This window comes from Piliocolobus tephrosceles, chromosome 2 (genome assembly GCF_002776525.5).
Source record: "Piliocolobus tephrosceles isolate RC106 chromosome 2, ASM277652v3, whole genome shotgun sequence".
NCBI classification, from domain to species: Eukaryota; Metazoa; Chordata; class Mammalia; order Primates; family Cercopithecidae; genus Piliocolobus; species Piliocolobus tephrosceles.
In genome coordinates, this window is record NC_045435.1 from 137,108,797 (window position 1) to 137,126,971 (window position 18,175).

An 18,175-nucleotide genomic window follows, 5' to 3' on the forward strand; every position below is an offset into this window, starting at 1 on the left:
ATGACATTATAAACAAAAGATTTCTTTTGATATGACTCAATGTGAGCTGCTGCCTCTTAGTGACCACTAATTTCTTTCCCAAATGGTCTCAAAATTTGATAATTCTTCCTGAAATTGATCAAGAACTATATATTTTTTGTTTGAAAACCAGTATAAAATGTATTCAAACTCTTTAATGGCACGTTACTCTTGTTGTGAATTTTTAAAGATTATGATAATGCACTTGCTGCTACGGAGTTTTTGTACCCTTCACTAGACACGTGGACTCCTGTAATACCTTCCTACTTTTATGGATTTTAGAACATAGTCTAAATGTGTTCTCAGGACACCCAAGAAGTCAGACTTTCATGTATGTAAGCAATTAGAATTAAGTGGTGTATAACTGTTTTTACTCTGAAAATACTCAGTGCCTTGAAGTCTCTCAAAATTATGTAAAATACAAGCTACAGGTAGGCAGAGACAGGAAAAACTCATTTTTGCAGAAATTCAAAGGTATGTTTTTCAACTCTTAATAATTTGGGAAATTACCAAAGCAAAGATACTCCAAATGAAGCATCAAATGTCTTCCAATGAAATGAACTGTCAGAAGGACTTTATAAGCTTTCAAATGTTGTAGCACTGAAGCCATTCCATTCTAAAAGTGTTTGGGCAAAAGGAATCAGATCTATCGCTAAACAAACTTACTAAAAAATGTAAAAGATCTAAGTCCTACCTTGTAAAATATAGAACCTATAACAGCAGATAAAACATCGTAAACTGTTTTGTAATGTTCATGTGCAAATGAAAGGGAATAACAAATTTAGTGACACATATTAGAGTCCATTCAGAAGACAAGAACTCCATGGTAAAGTGGGAAATGTAGTATCAGGAATTATTAACAAGGGATTGGAGTAATGGAGGATTGCTTCATAAGAGAATGAAAAACCTAAAAATGAACAGGAGTAGCAGATATAGAGAGCAGCCACCACTCCTGGAACTGAGATAGAGCACCCAAGAGAAAGGCCATCCCTTTGCAGGACTGAGGTCTAGACTTCTTCAGAGGTAGTATGACCTTGGCTCATGGGATAACAAAAACTTACTGAGGTGTTACATTGGTGGTACTCACTAGAAATCTAGTCTGGATTGCTGAGCTGAGGAAAGCCATCCACAGGGGCCATGCCACAACTTGGAAATCACTGCGAGCTACCCAGAAGGAGTGCCAAAAGTCATCCAAGGCAAGGTGCCTAGCTGGCAGCTCATGCAACCACCTAAGGGGAGTATGCCAGGAAAAGCCATTTATGGGCCCTTCACTTGCTGTCAGCTGTGATGCCACCTGATGCCACCTGAAAGGGGTGTACTGGGGGAAGCTGCTGAGGTCGATGGGTGGGGATGTGCTCTGGTTTCTGGTTACCAGTGCTGCTGAAAAGAACCACAGATTCTGTAGGAGACCCATGAAGTGAGCACACCAGAAAGGCATTCCTCCTTCCTTCTGCAGTGTCTCTCCAGCACCCTCTGCTGACAAAGTCCAAGATTGGACCAGATGTCAAGGAAGAAATATCTGCAGAGTCCACCTACATTATTTTAGGACACTCAAAAAGGGTAGATTTGTAGCTAAGGCAATAAATCAATAACTGAACATAACACAATCTAGTGACAGTGCTGCAAAATTGTAGTTTTTACCATTACTTTCAAAACATCAGAAATCCACGTATAAATTGTGTAATTTGTAAGAATGATTGTAGTCTCATGTTTGCGAAAATTGAGTTGAATTAGTGTTTCATTTTTAACTATTTTGAAGACTTATAGCTCTTGTCAAGTCCAATAATATTAACAATTTCAGAAATGAAAGGATAAGATCAAGAACTTACCTTGTTGAACTGGGAATGTTTCTGGGCATTCACTTATGATTTAAAATCCACTAAACTCAACACATTATATATATTTATGAAATGCTTTGAAACTTTATATACTAGAGCATAATTCTGATGGTTAGAGAACTGTTATAACATTTGTTATTACAAAACTGTTTATGGCTGAAAATGAAAATCAGTTCAAATACTGTCAGTGTGAAACTGACAATGAGGAAGATGTGTATGACTCAATCTTTCCTGAATACAATTCTGTATGTCTAATTTGTGAACCCCCAACATAATGTCCCAAATCTCATCTTGAGTACAAGTCTTTTTGGTTGTGGCACTTCCTATACTTTTGTCCAGTGAGGACAAAGCCTTGTCTGCATGACAAAGGCTGGGCTAAAGCCTGATTAGAATACAGTCCCACGTTTAAGCAAATCATGTTTGATAGAAAAACAGACTGGCAGGGAAGATGACTGGGTTATGGTTAGTGTAGATGAGAGTTTCTCATCGAACATACACTGCCCACTTCAGAATCACTTGACATGCTTCATAAACTGCCAATTCTTTAGCCTTTTCTGGGATGGACTTAGACACTGGACATTTTGAACATAGGAACTCAGAATCTACATTTTGAATAGGTCTCCTAGCTAATTCACACTTTTACTGATATTTGAGAGCTGGGAGTCAAGGTGATGCTTTTTTTCAAAAGCAGTATTGGCTAAGATCATAGTAGTGCTGGTTAGTGAAGTCCAAGCATGTCGTGCTGCTATCAACTCACAGGTAATCAAAGCTTTTGCATTTGTCAGGTATAGGGGCCAACTTTGGCTGCCTTAAGAAAAATAATTATTGGAAGCCTATGATGATATAGCAAATAACTTAAGGATCAGTGTTGGAGAGAAAGGATCCAGGGCATCTCTGAGCATATATGTAAGCAGGCACTAACTGACAATCAAAGCTGGGTTGAGTCGGCTTCAAACTTTTTTTCCTGCTCTTTTCACATTAAGATGAAAGAACCCGCGAGGTGCACACTATGAAGAAAATTTTTAAATAGGATGTTATCAGAAGGCAGAAGGGATTGTTACTCTGTAAGACTGTGATATGTTAAAGTTTTATACACATGGTAACTCAAACTCAGTTTTCAAAGTATTTGTTTAATTACATTCTAAGATAAATCTTAGGATAACAATTTAAAATTTTTTCTAATTCTCAGCCTGAATATGCCAATATTTGCTTTTGGTACATTCCACCGAGCCTCAGAGAGATGAAAGAAGGACCTGAGTTCTGGGCAAAACTTAATTTGGTAAGTAATAAGTAAATAGTATTTTTCTTTTTGATGAAGTTGATTCAGTGCACATTACCTGTTGATCCTATAAATAATTCTGTGCTTGCTAAGCCCTCTTAGAGAAAAAAGTAATGACAGGCCAAACAGTTGTAAGATGTTGTTTACATTTAACAAATTAACATGGTTGACACACACGCTCAAAACAATTAGGTTGTTTGTAAGATAATTATGGAATTTGTTAGAAGTTCTGGCTCACAGTGTACTTCAGGAAGTGTCATCTGGTCATAGGACACAAGGTTAGAGTGGTGCGATGAATGACTACTTATTTCAACTCTGCTACTGCATCTGGGCTATTGTATCACCTTACCTGGAAATAATGTTAAAAGTCTAAATCTGATACTTTTTGTGAGCGTTGAGACCTTCTGTCTTCAACAAAGGCCCTATGTCTTACACCCAAAGGGATTACATAAGAGATGCTAGCAATGGGTTTCAGTTGAACATCGAACAAAATGTGGTTGGAAGTGTCTTCACACACAGCTGTCGGGGCTGATCATATAGTGTGAGGAGAGGCCCCAGACTCTAGGGACTGCTTGTGTCTCATCTACTCCCCACCTAGCATGGCCCTGCCAGTTATAATCCTGCCTCTAATTCAGATTTCCAAGAACTATGGAGTCTCGCGAAGTAACACTGTTTGATCCCACTTTCCAGATGTATGAACATAATGCATATTGAAAGTGAACCCATGGGAGTTCCACTGGGGATTATGTGGTCATGACATGTAGAGTGCAAATTCTCATGGGCTAGCACCATCAAAATCAGGCAATTCCCTACCCTCGAGTGAGATCAAGTCAGCACAGCTGACTTTATGACCCTGGTTAGTAAAGCTCTGACTTGCAAACCCCTCCTTACCCTCAGGGGGAAAAGGATTTTTTTTTTTTTTTAAAGCAATTTTTGTGGTCCATAGCCTTTAGAAGACAAAAAACCCCAAAAACTCCCTGCTCAGATAAGCAACAAACATTTGCTGATATCCACTATACTATGCACTGGAAATACAAACATCAAAAGGATGTGTCTCCGCCCTTGAGAAACTCAATATTCCCAGAGACAATGAGTAAAGAGACAATCACAAGGTAACCAAGACGTGCCTGAATGGAGATTAACTGCCAGTGAAAGCAGAGAGAAAAGGTATTTACCCCAATGTGTGATACTAGAGCTCCAATGTGTGATACTAGAGCTGAGTTTTGAACAATAAGCAGATGCCAGTCAGGGGACAATTATAAAGTGGATTCCAGGAAGAATCACAGCATGAGGACTCAGGCTCAAGAGGAGAATGTGGTTCTATGACCACAGGGGTGCAAAGAGGCAGTGATGGGAGGTGAGAAGAGTAACAGGCAGAGGGAGAGTCATGGAGCCTTGTCTCCCATGGCAAAGAGCTTGGGATTTTTGCCCCAGTCTAATTAGAAGGAAGAAGGCAGAGCCTTCAAGTCATGGTCACTGATTGCCTCACTTGGCAGCATGTCCTTTTAGCTTCAGGTCATTTTCTGTTTATTAATGGTTCAAACCTCCTAACCTGTAACATAATAGATGACCAATACAGAAGTCTTCTACCTCTTATCAAACCTTATCAGGTAGCAAAATGGGGAGAGATGGATGGTGTTATCTGTGCCCTTACCTATTTCAGGCAGTTAGACTTTGGGATTTGTCTTGTATTTTTGTCACATGCAAATAGCAAAGTGCTTAAGAATACATATCAGATGTTAAGTAACTCAAAGAGAAATAGGAACTGGACAATGTGGGAATTTAGAGGAACATTTTTCACTTTGATGGAATGTGGCTGACATTTTTTGGTAGGGTAGGGAAAGAAATTACAAGTTGAGAAAGATATGGTCACAATTGTTCTAAGCTAGAAATTGTTTTTTCATCAAGAAAAACAAGAATGTGGTTTTGTGTTTCACTAACTCAAGTACTGTTGGACTGATAGGAATAACTAGGTAGTCATGTGTCTGGGGACTTTTTACTCTTGGTTTACTTTCGATTTTTAAAAAAATTGAAATTGAGTATGGATATAAAATACAGAATATAATGAATTTTTACCCCTAAGATGGAGTCTTGCTCTGTCACCCAGGCTGGGGTGCAATGGCACGATCTCTGCTTACTGCAACCTCCACCTCCCGGGTTCAAGTGATTCCCACCTGAGTCTCCCGAGTAGCTGAGACCACAGGCACCCGCCATCATGCCTAGCTGAGTTTTTGTATTTTTGTCGAGATGAGGTTTCACCATATTGGCCAGGCTTTGACCCTCAGGTGATCCACCCGCCTCGGCCTCCCAAAGTGCTGGGATTACAGGCATGAGCCACCGCACCCGGCGTGTAATGTACTTTTTATCTTAATTGGAAATTGAACAGGAATTGGGACATTCTCTTTTATCCCCAATATTTGCCAAAGTGGATCATACGGTAAATATCCAGTTTATTTTCTTTACTGTCCATCTTGGACTCTCCATCCCTTAATTTTGGAAATGCTTTTCTGCCATTTACAACCATTGCCTGATCTAGTAACAACTTCATTTGTTATAGTTGCTACTGAATAGAAAAAATGCCTGCTGCAGACAAATTATCACTGGTCCTGAGTTTAATTTCCCTATCATTCTCCTCCTGCAAGTCGAGGTGTCTGCATGAATTTGGCAAGGGGGAAGGGAGACATATGTATATATACACATGTTGTTTATGTGGTTTTATGCTTACTGTAGAATGAGAATGCAAGTGTATGATTTATAACCTGTAGTGTACTTAAAGCACACTTGAAATTTTAGGGTTTATCTGGAATAGAGAATCACAAATAAGGCTTTGCCCCTCTGATGGAGACTAATGTCAGGTTGAGCTGTCAGATTTCAAAATCTTCCATTTGGCGGCAGAAAGTCCATTTGGCGGCAGAAAGGGAGAGGGATTATTTGGTAATGAATCTGGAGAGTTAGAGAGTATAAGTGTATATGTGTGCTTGCAAGTATGTGCACAAACATGAAACTATTTGAGAACACAATTTAGTCTGTGGCCTAACAATACAATGACAGTGTGATACTGGATCACTGAGTTCCAATGACTTCTCTTTTCAAGATGCCCTCCAAAAGATGCTCCTCTTTCTGACTCACTTGTTATTGATATCTTAGGTCATCAATTACTTCCCTAGATTGTATTTGTCTCATTTTCTGGTCTCTTTGCCTCCTGCCATCTCCTTTTCCAGTTTATTTATTTTATTTTATTTTATTTTTTTTACTGCCAGCCCCTCTTTACCTCCATCTCTGCTTCATCATGTCACTCTTCTGGCTGGAAGTCTGACTTGCTTCCTGTCCCCTAGTCCCATATAGCAACAGGTCTCAACCCTGTCAGTCAATGACCACTATTTATAGTAAATACAATATTTAGGAGAATATACCCTTTACTCTAAGATGAAACCAATGGAGTACATGACCTCCCTATAGGCAGTTTTGTAAAGGGCAACATAAGACTTTATAATACAATGTGAAAGTTTATAATAAAAATTTTATTATATAAATGCTTAAGCATGACAGTACTGGAAGACACGAGGAAGTGATAAGATTCTTACATATACTCTTAGAAACACAGTGAATGTAGGCTATTTATGAATGCACACTATTATAAGTAGGTGATGGTGATGAAAATAACAGTCTGGTATTAATGATATACTTTTCAAAAATGATGAACTTTTGCGAATACTCTGAAGAAATCATTTTTCCCTTGCTTTACACAGTAGAAAACTTGATTAAAAATGGCCACGAAATATTTGTCATTGGTATGTAAAACAGGTTCTGTGCTTGAATAATTATCATCAGGCTTCTTACCTCATGCATTTCTACTAGGACATTTGAAAAGTTGTGTAAAACATGGGACAGTTCAACGTCATTCAAGATTATTCTACACAGTGCAGGGCAGCTGACACCTCTGGTCTCCACCTACTGAATGCCAGTAGCAACCCCCTCAAGATCATGAAAATCCAAAGCATTTGCCCAAATTTCCTAGATATTCCCTAGGCATGTAATAGCATTTCCTTGAGAACCACTGTCCCACAGAATAAAATCTTACCATATCTTACACCAATTGAATCTTGTCTCTTTGGCATCCAAAGCTCTCCATGTCTGATCCTAAGGCACTTTTCTAACTCAACCTATGTGATTTCTTATACTGAGTAAATTGGGCCAGAGGAGTTAGGAAACACTGGACACTGGGTAATAGACATCTTTCACTAATCAAATTGACAAATCACCGTTTTCAATGTTGATGTCTACTGTTGGTGAGCGTCAGGAGACTCCTGTAAGCTGTTCTTGGGTAAATTTTGTACCATTTTTCTGAAAAGCAACTTTATAAAACATATCAAATATCTTAATTTCTCTTTCAGCAAATTCCTTTTCTAAAAATGTATTATTTTAAAATAGTTATAGAAATATTGGGGGAAGCTTCTAAGATATTCATAGGCATTTTAAATTAGCAAATATTTCAGAAGAAACTAAATATTCAACTATAGAGAACTGGTTAAATTTTAGTACATAAGTTTGTATAACAAATTTGTAGTGTGCAGACAAAATTGTTTCAAAATAATTCATATTAAAAAGGGGTTTAAAACAGCCACCATAGTATACTAATATCAAAATTTTATGTTTAAATGTACATACTTACATATAAAATACTGTGTATGCTTTAAGGGTACATAAGAGGTGCCAAAATACTTTAAAATTGTACGTGATTTTATATTTATCTTCAGTTTGAAAATTTATAATTAGTGTATGTTTGTGAAAACAATATTAAAATGATATACTTTAGTGGAGTAATTGATCCATTGAAGCCACAAATTTCCCTGAGTGCTTTATCTACACAGAAGTCATCCAGGTTTCAACCAGGTATTTCCCAAGAGCCAGAAAAATGAAGCATTATCCCAATATGGTATGTTTTTACCATTTTAAAATTATCCACATGTATTACTTGAGAAATATAGCATGTAGATTTAACAAAATTTTTGTAAGGAATTTTAAAGTTTTAAATATCAAAATATCTTTTAATCTTGTACCATTAAGGATCATTATGCAATATTCAATTGATTAGTTTGCAAACTATTTTCTCTTATATGTTCCCAGGTATTGTGTTCAATATGTCATCCCTTCCCATCTCTCCCCTCCATGCTAAAATACACAGTATCTGCATTGGTTTTAAGTTTAGAGGCATTGCTAGTGGTGATTCCTCGTGATCTTCAATAGTCTTCCTAGGTTTCCCTGAAAGCTTCCGACATTGTGGTAGTGTTCTACTTTGCTTTTTTTTTGTTTTGCTTTAAGATGGAGTCTCACTCTGTCACCCAGGCTGGAGTGCAGTGACACAATCTTGGCTCACTGCAACCTCCGCCTCCTGGGTTCAACTGACTCTCCTGCCTCAGCCTGAGTTGCTGGGATTACAGCTGCTCACCACTACGCACAGCTAATTTTTCGTATTTTTAGTTGAGATGGTGTTTTACCCATGTTGGCCAGGCTGGTCTCCAACTCCTGACCTCACGATTCACCCAACCTTGGCCTCCCCAAAGTGCTGAGATTACAGGCGTGAGCCACCGCACCCAGCCCTATACTTTGCTTTCTAAAGTAACTTCCTGAAATAAGTTTGTATGTTTGCTTCTTCTGAAGCTGCCCAATAGTGATCAGATATTGAGAACGAGGAAGTTGAGAATAAAATGTTAGACCCAGAGAATGTAATTGAAAAATCCACTCATTTGTTTTGTCCCGTCATTACTCAGTACTCTGATGTAGAAGATTTCTTTTGTCAATATTTCATAAGTAATTCTACATTATGCCAACAAAATTTACATTCTTAAAAGTAATTAACAAGCTGTCTTTTCGTATTCAGGTATGGTTATTTGTTGTTGTTTTTTTCCCATTTGCTGACCTGATTTGTGACTAATGTTATTTATAACAGGCTCCTTTCTCAATAGTAGAGGGGAAATAAATCTTAAAAATCTACTTGATGGGTTTTATTGTTTGGTGATAAAACTTGATGATATCCCAGATATCTTAAGAATTTAGTATTCTCCCTGGCAGGTTTCTGATTAATGGCACTTGAAGATGAGACTGCATAATCTGGGTAGGGTGATGTGGAAACGTCACTGGAAACCTCACATCCACACAGGCTGTTGGTTTGGATTTTAGGGACGGTTTTAGCATCTCTTTCCTTACCCATTTTCTGAATGTGTTTTTGCATGTCTAGTATCTGGACGTATTTCTAGCCACTCCAACAGCAGTTCTGTATCTAATGTCTTCTGATCTTAGGGACTCGTAGATATGCATACACACATGTGCACAAGTTCACAACAATTGAAAGCTTGTGTATTTTTCAGAATTCTGATTCTTTTGTCAGTCTTTGACATTAGTATATTCAATCACTCAATTTTGGATTGTGAACTAAAAGCACCTGGGTCTTCAATGGTGCAGCACTTTAAAAAATGTTCAAAGATTAGATTCTTTTTTAAACCTTATGCTACAGAATTTATAGTATATCCTTCAAAAAATCCTGTTTCCTAGTAGGTATCACTTTCAAGTTGTAGGTTCTTTAAAATTTATGTTTGATATTAGACTCTTTAAAGTGCCTTTTAAAGAAAATAGTTCTAAATGACTTAAGAGGCTCCCCTTATTTGGATAGTGGCTGGGATGTAGATTTCAAGAATGCTTAGCTAATGAATATTCTGCGTTTTGTAGACATATGCTCTTTCCCTGAACTATTAAAAGCTAATATAAAATGTTATTTTAAGTAGTCAGGTCGAGATATTATGTACTATGTCATGCATTCCAATGGTAATCAGTTTTGTTCTTACTCTTTTCTGCAACTGAGGGTCAAGAAGCCACTCAGGTACTTCTGATGTAATTATGGCCAGCTTCAGCAATCAGCTGAAGAAGCTGGAGTGTTCCTTCAGCTGAAGGGCAGGGACTACTCAGTGCTTTTCTTGCTTTTATGCTCATCTGTCTTCCAGTTGTTAATTGTTGTCTTTCTAAATTTACTCCACTGGATTTATACAATTTCAACCAAAAGTACCAATACAATTCTTGTTGTATGTGCATGTTTAAGGGGAAGTTCATGATGAGTTTTCCTTTGTATTTAATAGCATGTTTCAATGAATAATTTATTACTTTGCTTATTTGCTAATTAATGTTTTGTGGTCTTTAAACATTCATAGATATAAGTGTTTTATGGATAGTAACTCGAACTCTCCAGGAAAGCCACATAGGTCCAGATGTCCTCATGATAAATTTCTTTCCTGGAGTTTAACAGCCTCCCTTATCTCTGTTGGACTCTATTGTGGCATACGTTCTGAGTTTGGCCTATCTCTTGAAAAGTAAAAGAGAAGAATGAAGCTGGCATTTACTGCAGACTGAGGCCGACCTCAGGGGCCTAAGGCCAGGATGAGACCAGTTATCAGAGGAATTTTCATGGGAGTGGCCACCCACAGCTCACAACAGTAAACACTTGTTCACTTGTGACCAACTGATCCACTGGGTACCTTCGATGACCGTCATGGGAAATGAGGCCAAGGAACAGCTAAAGCTGCACTGCACGAACATCTTTTTGTACATCAGGTCTATTGTTCTGCACATATACATGAGGCAAAAGGATACTATTCTCTGTACTGGAGTGCCACTGGCTTTCCATGTAACATTTGCACATGATCCAAGTTTATCACTTAAGTGTTTTAGTGTCTGTTCATGTAAGGTCTAGGTGAAATAATTCTGAATTTCCAAATATATCTGGGTGAACATCAAGGAAAGGCAGAAGCTTAATTAACGCTTATGGACCACTTACCGCTGTGTCTCTATGATTTTATTTGATTTACTCAGTCGAGTTGCAAACCCAAATACATGTAGAAGCTAGACAAGTAGCATGAGAGGAGCCCGAGCATAACACAGTAGGGACTGATGGGGACTGTGATACACTGAAGTATATTGGTCCCAGCTAATATAGGGAACAACCTCTACTCAGTTCCTAATCATGACTGCCATGCAGGAATGCAGGTCGGGGTTGCCAAGTCTTATTTTTAAGAGAAGCTAGATAATATACAGATGCTTATATGAACTATTTTTAATGTTTTCAATATTGGCAAATAAGTTAGAAATGTGTGATACACATTTGTCAGTGGGATCTGGTCTTCAGGCTTTTAGCTTGCAATTCCTACCTAAATTCATCAGTCCTTGATTACCTGTGTGTGTCACTGGAAGCTCCTTGAGATGAGAGTTTGTCTCTTCATCTTCGCTCCTCCATGGCAAACAATTCTGGGGTTGGCCCACTATCGACTTTGAGGGATGCTTGAGCTGTCATCGACCGGAAAACTGTCTCATGCTGTCAGACTGTCAAAGTGGGTGTTTTAAGGACTGTGACCTTGTGGCAAATGTGGCAACACAATTTAGACATATGGGTGTGGGTGCGTTTTGGTCTTGTGTTTTCTCCTTTCCGGATTCCAAGAATTAGATAGGGCCTCTGGGCTTCATGCCTCTCCTGAGGTTTGTGTGTTCTGAAGATGTCCATCTTCCTAGGTGTTCTAGTAACCTAAGCTGGCCCATGATGAGACCATAGAGGCAACAAAGAGGCAGGCACAGGAGGAAGCAGGAGAAATTTCCCTCAAGCCAGAGGAGGGTGCAGGAGACAATTTCTACAGATAGGAATCTGTATGTATGTCTGCGTGCGTTTCAGACATTGGGAACTTCTGCCCATATCCTAACAGGTAAGGATACAGCACTGTCACAGTGTACCAAGACATCATGTTGGTTCAAGTCATAAGTATTTCACTGGTCACTGGATGGACCAATGACCTAAACATGAGCACTGAATAAGATCCTCATTACCTCTACAGAATCCTTTGGGGCTGTGGGAGCTATAATAATGACTGAGTGACTTTCAGCAGCCTTGCCTAGGATGGTGGCTTGCAGTTGGATTTTATTTAGAGAAAATATAGTACTGTGACATTTCTTGCACACTTGAGTTTATGGAGCAAAATCCATACCCACAACACAACCATTAAGGAAATTGCTCTGGACTTGATGCAGTATTTGTTGTTGCAAAAATAAAGAATGGACCCCTGGGCTGAAAGCAAAAGACTTTTTTCCACGGTCTCTTTGAAGTCCTTTGCCAGTGCCCAGCCTGCCCCCTGGTGGCACTTTTGCTCACGTTTTTGGTCATAGCTGGAAAATGACACTAAATGCTGAGTGAACTGAAATGTTACAGAATTGCAGCATCACAGGTGCCAAGGGTATCCGATTCTGCCAGACCAAGAACGACTCAAGTCAAATTCTCCGAGGATCAAATTGTTCCTTTTCACTTCAAATATGCTTCTTCCCTCCCCTTTCTCTCAGAGGAAGTTCACATTCCTTGTCTCCAAAGCAAACTTTTCCACGTTTGCCTTTGAGGCTTCTTTGTGCCTCAGAGGTCACTGCATCTGCAGTCTCGCCAACTCTCTTCCTTCTCCCCGCCCCCTTCCCAGCCTTCTCTCCCCCCTCGCCTCAAAATTTCATTCTTATTTCCTCTAATATCTTGTTCCCCCCCCCCCCAACTAGATGAACAAGTCCAGGCTTCAATGAAAAATGACATAATTTTTCCTTAATATTGTTTTCCCTTCAAGCTACTTCGCTGTCTCTTTCCTCATCCCTTTGGACCAAACTCCTGAATATAAAAACCTTCAAATGGCTTGCCCTCTGTAACAAGTAGTCCCTCTCATAATTTATAAAACCATTCCCATAATTTGGGGCATTTAGGTTTCCAGGATTTTGCTATTGTAAACAACAGATGAACATCTTTTGCTCACATCTACTTTTGCTATTATTTCCAGGAGATAAAATTCTCAAAATGTAATTGACTATGAAAACACTCAATGTGACTGAGCCTGATTAACTTTGTATTACTATTTTTTTTTAAGTCTGCATACATTTACAACGCCAGCAGTAAGAAATGCGTACACCAGGTTCAACCTAACTCTGACAACATTGAGTGTTGTAGGGATAAGAGGAGTATGGGGAGTTGAGATAGGCTATTTTACCTTTCTAAAATTTTACACATGTGTATTTATTAATTGTTGGTAGGCTGAACAATCTCTCCATCAGTGCATCCATTTTTTCATATTTTAAGTATTTATATTTGAGATCTGATGTTTTCCTTGTAAGTTTGAATAAGGGTAACATGGTTTGGGTTTTAAAGCTGTCTTTGTAACATGGAAAGCAAATATTGCCTTCAGTATAATGTCCTTTGTATTTAGTCTTGCTGTTTTTTCACTGTACAGAAGTTTTAAATTTTTTATGTATTCAAATCTGTCAATCTTTTCCTGCATAATTTATTCCACTGCTTCAAAGCTGAAGTTACTGTTTTCTCACAAATCTGATATTCTAATTCCATCTCCTGCTGGCTTTACTGTCATTCAATTTTTTGTATTTAACTCCTTAATCCATGTAGGGGTTATTTTAGTGCACCATGCAAAGTATGAATCTAACCTGATCATTTCCTCAAAGTATTATCCAGTTTTTCTAATTAATTCCTCCTAACACTTTATTTTGGGGTACTCATGTGTTACAATTTTAGAAACTATTTCAGTTTTCCAATCTGTTCTATTGATCTGCGTCTGTTTTTGTGCCAAGAACCAAAGGCTTTAAATGGTTTCCCTTTACAATGGGTTCTCAAATCTGCTAATTCTATCCTCCTGGATCCTTTGTAAAATGGCATTTAATAATTTTTAGTTTTTATATATTTTAGAACATTTTAAGTTAAAAATGGCATCTTTTAAATATTTCTACTGAAGATTAAATCACTGATTCTGGAGTTAATAATGCCTCTGCCGCTCAGTGGCTGCATGACCATGCACAAGTTGCTGAAACTTGCTTTCCATTTCTTTTTTCCATCAATAACATGAGGATATGTTAAAACCTACCCTCACAGAAACTTTGGTGGGGATTGACTGGTATAATGCTTAAATACTGTAAAGTGCTTAGCACTGTGCCTGGTACAGAGTAAACGCTTGATAAACATTAGCTTTCATTATTACTCATCCTGTTACCTCATATTTGAAGGACTATATGACCCCCAGATATCTTCTCCATGCCTTTTTGTTTGCTCGACAAAATACCTTAACACTATCACAATAGAATTCCTAAAGTCCAACTCTCTATGTCAACTTTCCTATGGGACAAGGGGAAACATGAAAGTCTATAATCATTCAGGGACTACAGTGATCTCATTTACTCAACCTTCTTACCTTGTCCTCTGCTAATCCTGTTTACGTCCCCTGCAGTCTAGCAGTGAGCCACCTGCTCCTGCCTTTACTTGGAAAGCCAGCCTATCACTGTCATTAAAAACACACTAGCTTGGCAGTCAGAAAAACCCGGATGCGAGTTCTGGTTTCATCACTTCTTCGTGGTGTGCCTTTTGGCAAAGTACATTACCGCTCCATGCCTGTTTCCTCATGCAAAAAGAAAAAAAAACAAAACCAAAAACAAAAATCACAGTAATATGTTGTGGATTTTCAGGGACTAAATAGGATAGTACATGTTAACCACTTTACATAGTGCTAAGTAGGACAGGCTACATAATCTGCAGAGCCTGGTGTAAAGTGAAAAGTGAAAAATGTGGGGTTCCTTTTCCAGAAACTACTAAAAATTTCAAGATGGCAACAGTAGAGCATTACCAAGCATGAGGCCCTTGTCTGCTCAGGAGCTTGTGTGGCTGTGCTGGTTGCACATGTTGAAGACATCCCTGGTGCTCAGGCTTAATGAGAGTGAATTGAGCATTCCCACCTCCTTGTATTTTCTCTCTACTTTCTTTGTCCCTGGTGTCTTGTGCCTATATTCTACCACCTCCTTCATTCTTGGTGCCCCATGTTCAATTTCCTCCTGGAGGCCCCAGATATATACTTGTTTCCTCCTCTGAATGGGGAATGATGTCATTTGTAAGCCATTTATAGCTTTTAACCAGTATCATCTAACCAATACAGTCAATTTTTATGTCTGACTCCAATTTAAAATTAGGTCAGCCTCTCAGCTTTCCCAGGACTTATTTCCTGCCACCTGAGTACCCTTTTCAGATACTTTATGACACATTTTCTTCCCCTGTCTCGGCAGTTACAATAGTAAAGCAATATTGTGGGGGGTTTGGGGGGTTGGAAAAGATTATGTCAAGCTAGAGGCGAGAGAAACTGAGAAATTACACAATGCGTAGGAGAAAATAGCTGATGAATTTTAGCACAGGGATGATGCATCACAATTTCCCTATGATACAGTAGATTGCAGGGGAGATGAAGAAGGTGGGGACAATGTGTCACACTAGGGTCATATTTGAGTTTCAACCTTCCAAGCCTGGCTACTACAAAAACTCATGCAATAAAAATGTGGGGCTCCTTGTTCCAAAATTACCCAGAGTCTTAAGATGCTGACAGCTGAGCATTAAACCAAGCATACCCTTCTGAGGGCAGGGCCTCGTTCAGCTGCACAGGTTGCACACCCATGAAACAAAGCCCTGGTACTGAATGTTAAATAACGGGGTTGATTGTTCTTGTATGTTTTCACGATGTTGCTATCACATAGTAGATGCATAGTATTTTGCTGAATGAATTAAGGCATGAACTTAATTTGGACAACTTATCTTATCATGGCTTCCTGAAGACATCATTGTTCGTTCTTTGTCCATTATCCCACTTGTAGTTTTACAAAATATGACTACTCATCCTGAAAGTGTGAGTTGGTCTGCAGTAAAAACCTAGGATCATCTTTATCTGGCTTTTGATGTGCAGGAAGAGCCGAGAGCCACCACTTCTGATGAGTGATCTGTGTGGGGAATTCTCAGGATAAGGACAGCTTAAGGAAGGCATGTTAGGGGAGATGGACATTTTGATGGCTCTCCTAATGTTGCCTTTGAGGGAACTACCTCTGTCTTGCATAACTCTAGCAGAGTTAGGGTAAGTTGCTATCTAGTTTTGGTTCTGCTGGCCAAATCAGTTCAGAATGAAAAGTCAATTTACTGTTGTGACTACAGATGACTAAACCTCCATTGTCAGACTTTTCCTACAATCTGTCCTTGGATTATGCTGTTTCTTATGAAAGTGTCCCACCTTACAGGATGTTCTAGAAATGGTAGTGCCTGTTTTAAGGATAGGAATAATTCAAATTCTGGCAATACCACAGCAGAGCTTGCTTTAATCAATTGTAGTATCACCTGCCTAATTCCGAACGGAGATTGTCAGTACAACCTGGAGTGAGCTGACACACTGAAGTGTACTGAGGTAGACTAGAACACTGTGGCAGTTTAGTTTGGTACTAATCACGTCTATCATGTGAGTTAACAAGTGTAGGAAGATGATCAGAGAATTCACATGGGAACTTACCTATTCATTAAACAATATATTTATTGAGCATCTATTTTGTTCCACTGTTCTTGATGCTTGGGACGTATCCTTCGAGTGATTTCTCTAAATGATCAGCAAGGGGCTTAGAAAAATTAAGAAGGATCAAGTAGTATGAAAGATAGTCGGAAAGATAAAGTGTAACTACACTTGGCTCTATTTTTCCGTAAAAATGGAAGTAAACTGAAAGTCAAACTGAGCTTTAATGTACTGGTCCCTGTAGTTTCACTTTTCTTACGAGTTATGTTTATGTTTTAAGTGTAATTAAATTTTGCAGGATTTCAGTCTACACACCATAATCTATCTGATGTCTTAGAAGTTAGTTTATACTGTGTATCTTACAATTTAAGTAGGGACAGTGACTCAGATCCGTTTTCTGTTCAAAAATCTGTTCTTATAACTATTAAGATAAATAACTGAGGACATGAAAAGTATAAGAACTAAATTTTGAAAACCTTAGACAATTTTTGTTTTGTATGAAGTTTAAATAAAATCACTTCAGTGAAGATGTTTATATTTAATAAACATAAGTCTAAATATGCATTTGAATTTTTGTGAATGTTAAACTTTATGCTATTCTGACCAAATTATGGAATATTTTAAATCCTGTATCCTCATTTAGAGATTTGATGTTAGTTTAATAGGAATATTCTGTAATTTTTTCTTTAAAAAGTCAATGGGAAGATTTTTTCCTTTGTATTATTCAAGAGGATTGTCATTTCTCAAATATAGATAACCAACTTATATCATTTTAAGGTGATATTTTCTGATATATTCACATTTCTTCATTTAGAATTTTCTGGTCAAAAGCTGAGTGAAGATTATGTATATCTATGTGTCTCTATAGATGGAGACAGATATATAAAGATATGGTCTTTAAGACTAACGATGCTTAGATCTAAGGATTTTTCAACTTTCCAATGTGAGAAACTTGCAATTTTGATGTAATGTACAGTATTCAATAAAGTCTATGAGATATGCAACACCATTATAAAATAGGCTTCCTGTTAGATGATTGAGTATATTTAAGGTAGATTGGGCTAAGTTGTGATATTTGGTAGGTGTAATACATACAGTTTTGACTTACCATATATATATTATTTCTCCGAGACGGAGTCTTGCTCTGTCACCCAGGCTGGAGTGCAGTGGTATGATCTTGGCTCTGCCTCCCAAGTTCATGCCATTCTCCTGCCTCAGCCTCTCAAGTAGCTGGGACTATAGGCACTGACCACTACACCCAGCTAATTTTTTTTTTTTTTTTTTGTATTTTTAGTAGCAATGGGGTTTCACTGTATTAGCCAGGATGGTCTCAATCTCCTGACCTTGTGATCCGCCCGCCTTGGCCTCCCCAAAGTGCTGGAATTACAGGTGTGAGCCACCACACCAATACTTTCAATTTATGATGAGATCATGGGCATGTAACCCCATTGTAAGTTGAGTATGTATAACTACACATACACACGTGATTTGTGTGTACCTTTATACAGAGTGATTGTACCTATTTATGGTCCTATATAGTTTTAATTGTCAACCTAAAAGGAAATCAGTATATGGAAGAGAAAACTGCACTATGTTTGTTGTAGCACCGTTTACAATAGCTAGGATTTGAAAGCAACCTAAGTGTCCATCTACAGATGAATAAAGTA

The 18,175-nt window shown here is 38.3% G+C and overlaps 1 protein-coding gene across 1 annotated transcript in view; it reads left to right on the forward strand.

Moving 5' to 3' along the window:
• The window catches only part of GADL1 (glutamate decarboxylase like 1), a 137,936-nt gene that overhangs the window by 84,129 nt on the left and 35,632 nt on the right, over positions 1-18,175 (forward strand). Inside the window, exon 14 of the mRNA XM_026454197.1 lies at positions 3,046-3,135. Coding sequence (XP_026309982.1) covers positions 3,046-3,135 — 90 coding nt within the window. The remainder of the gene's footprint in view (positions 1-3,045; positions 3,136-18,175) is intronic.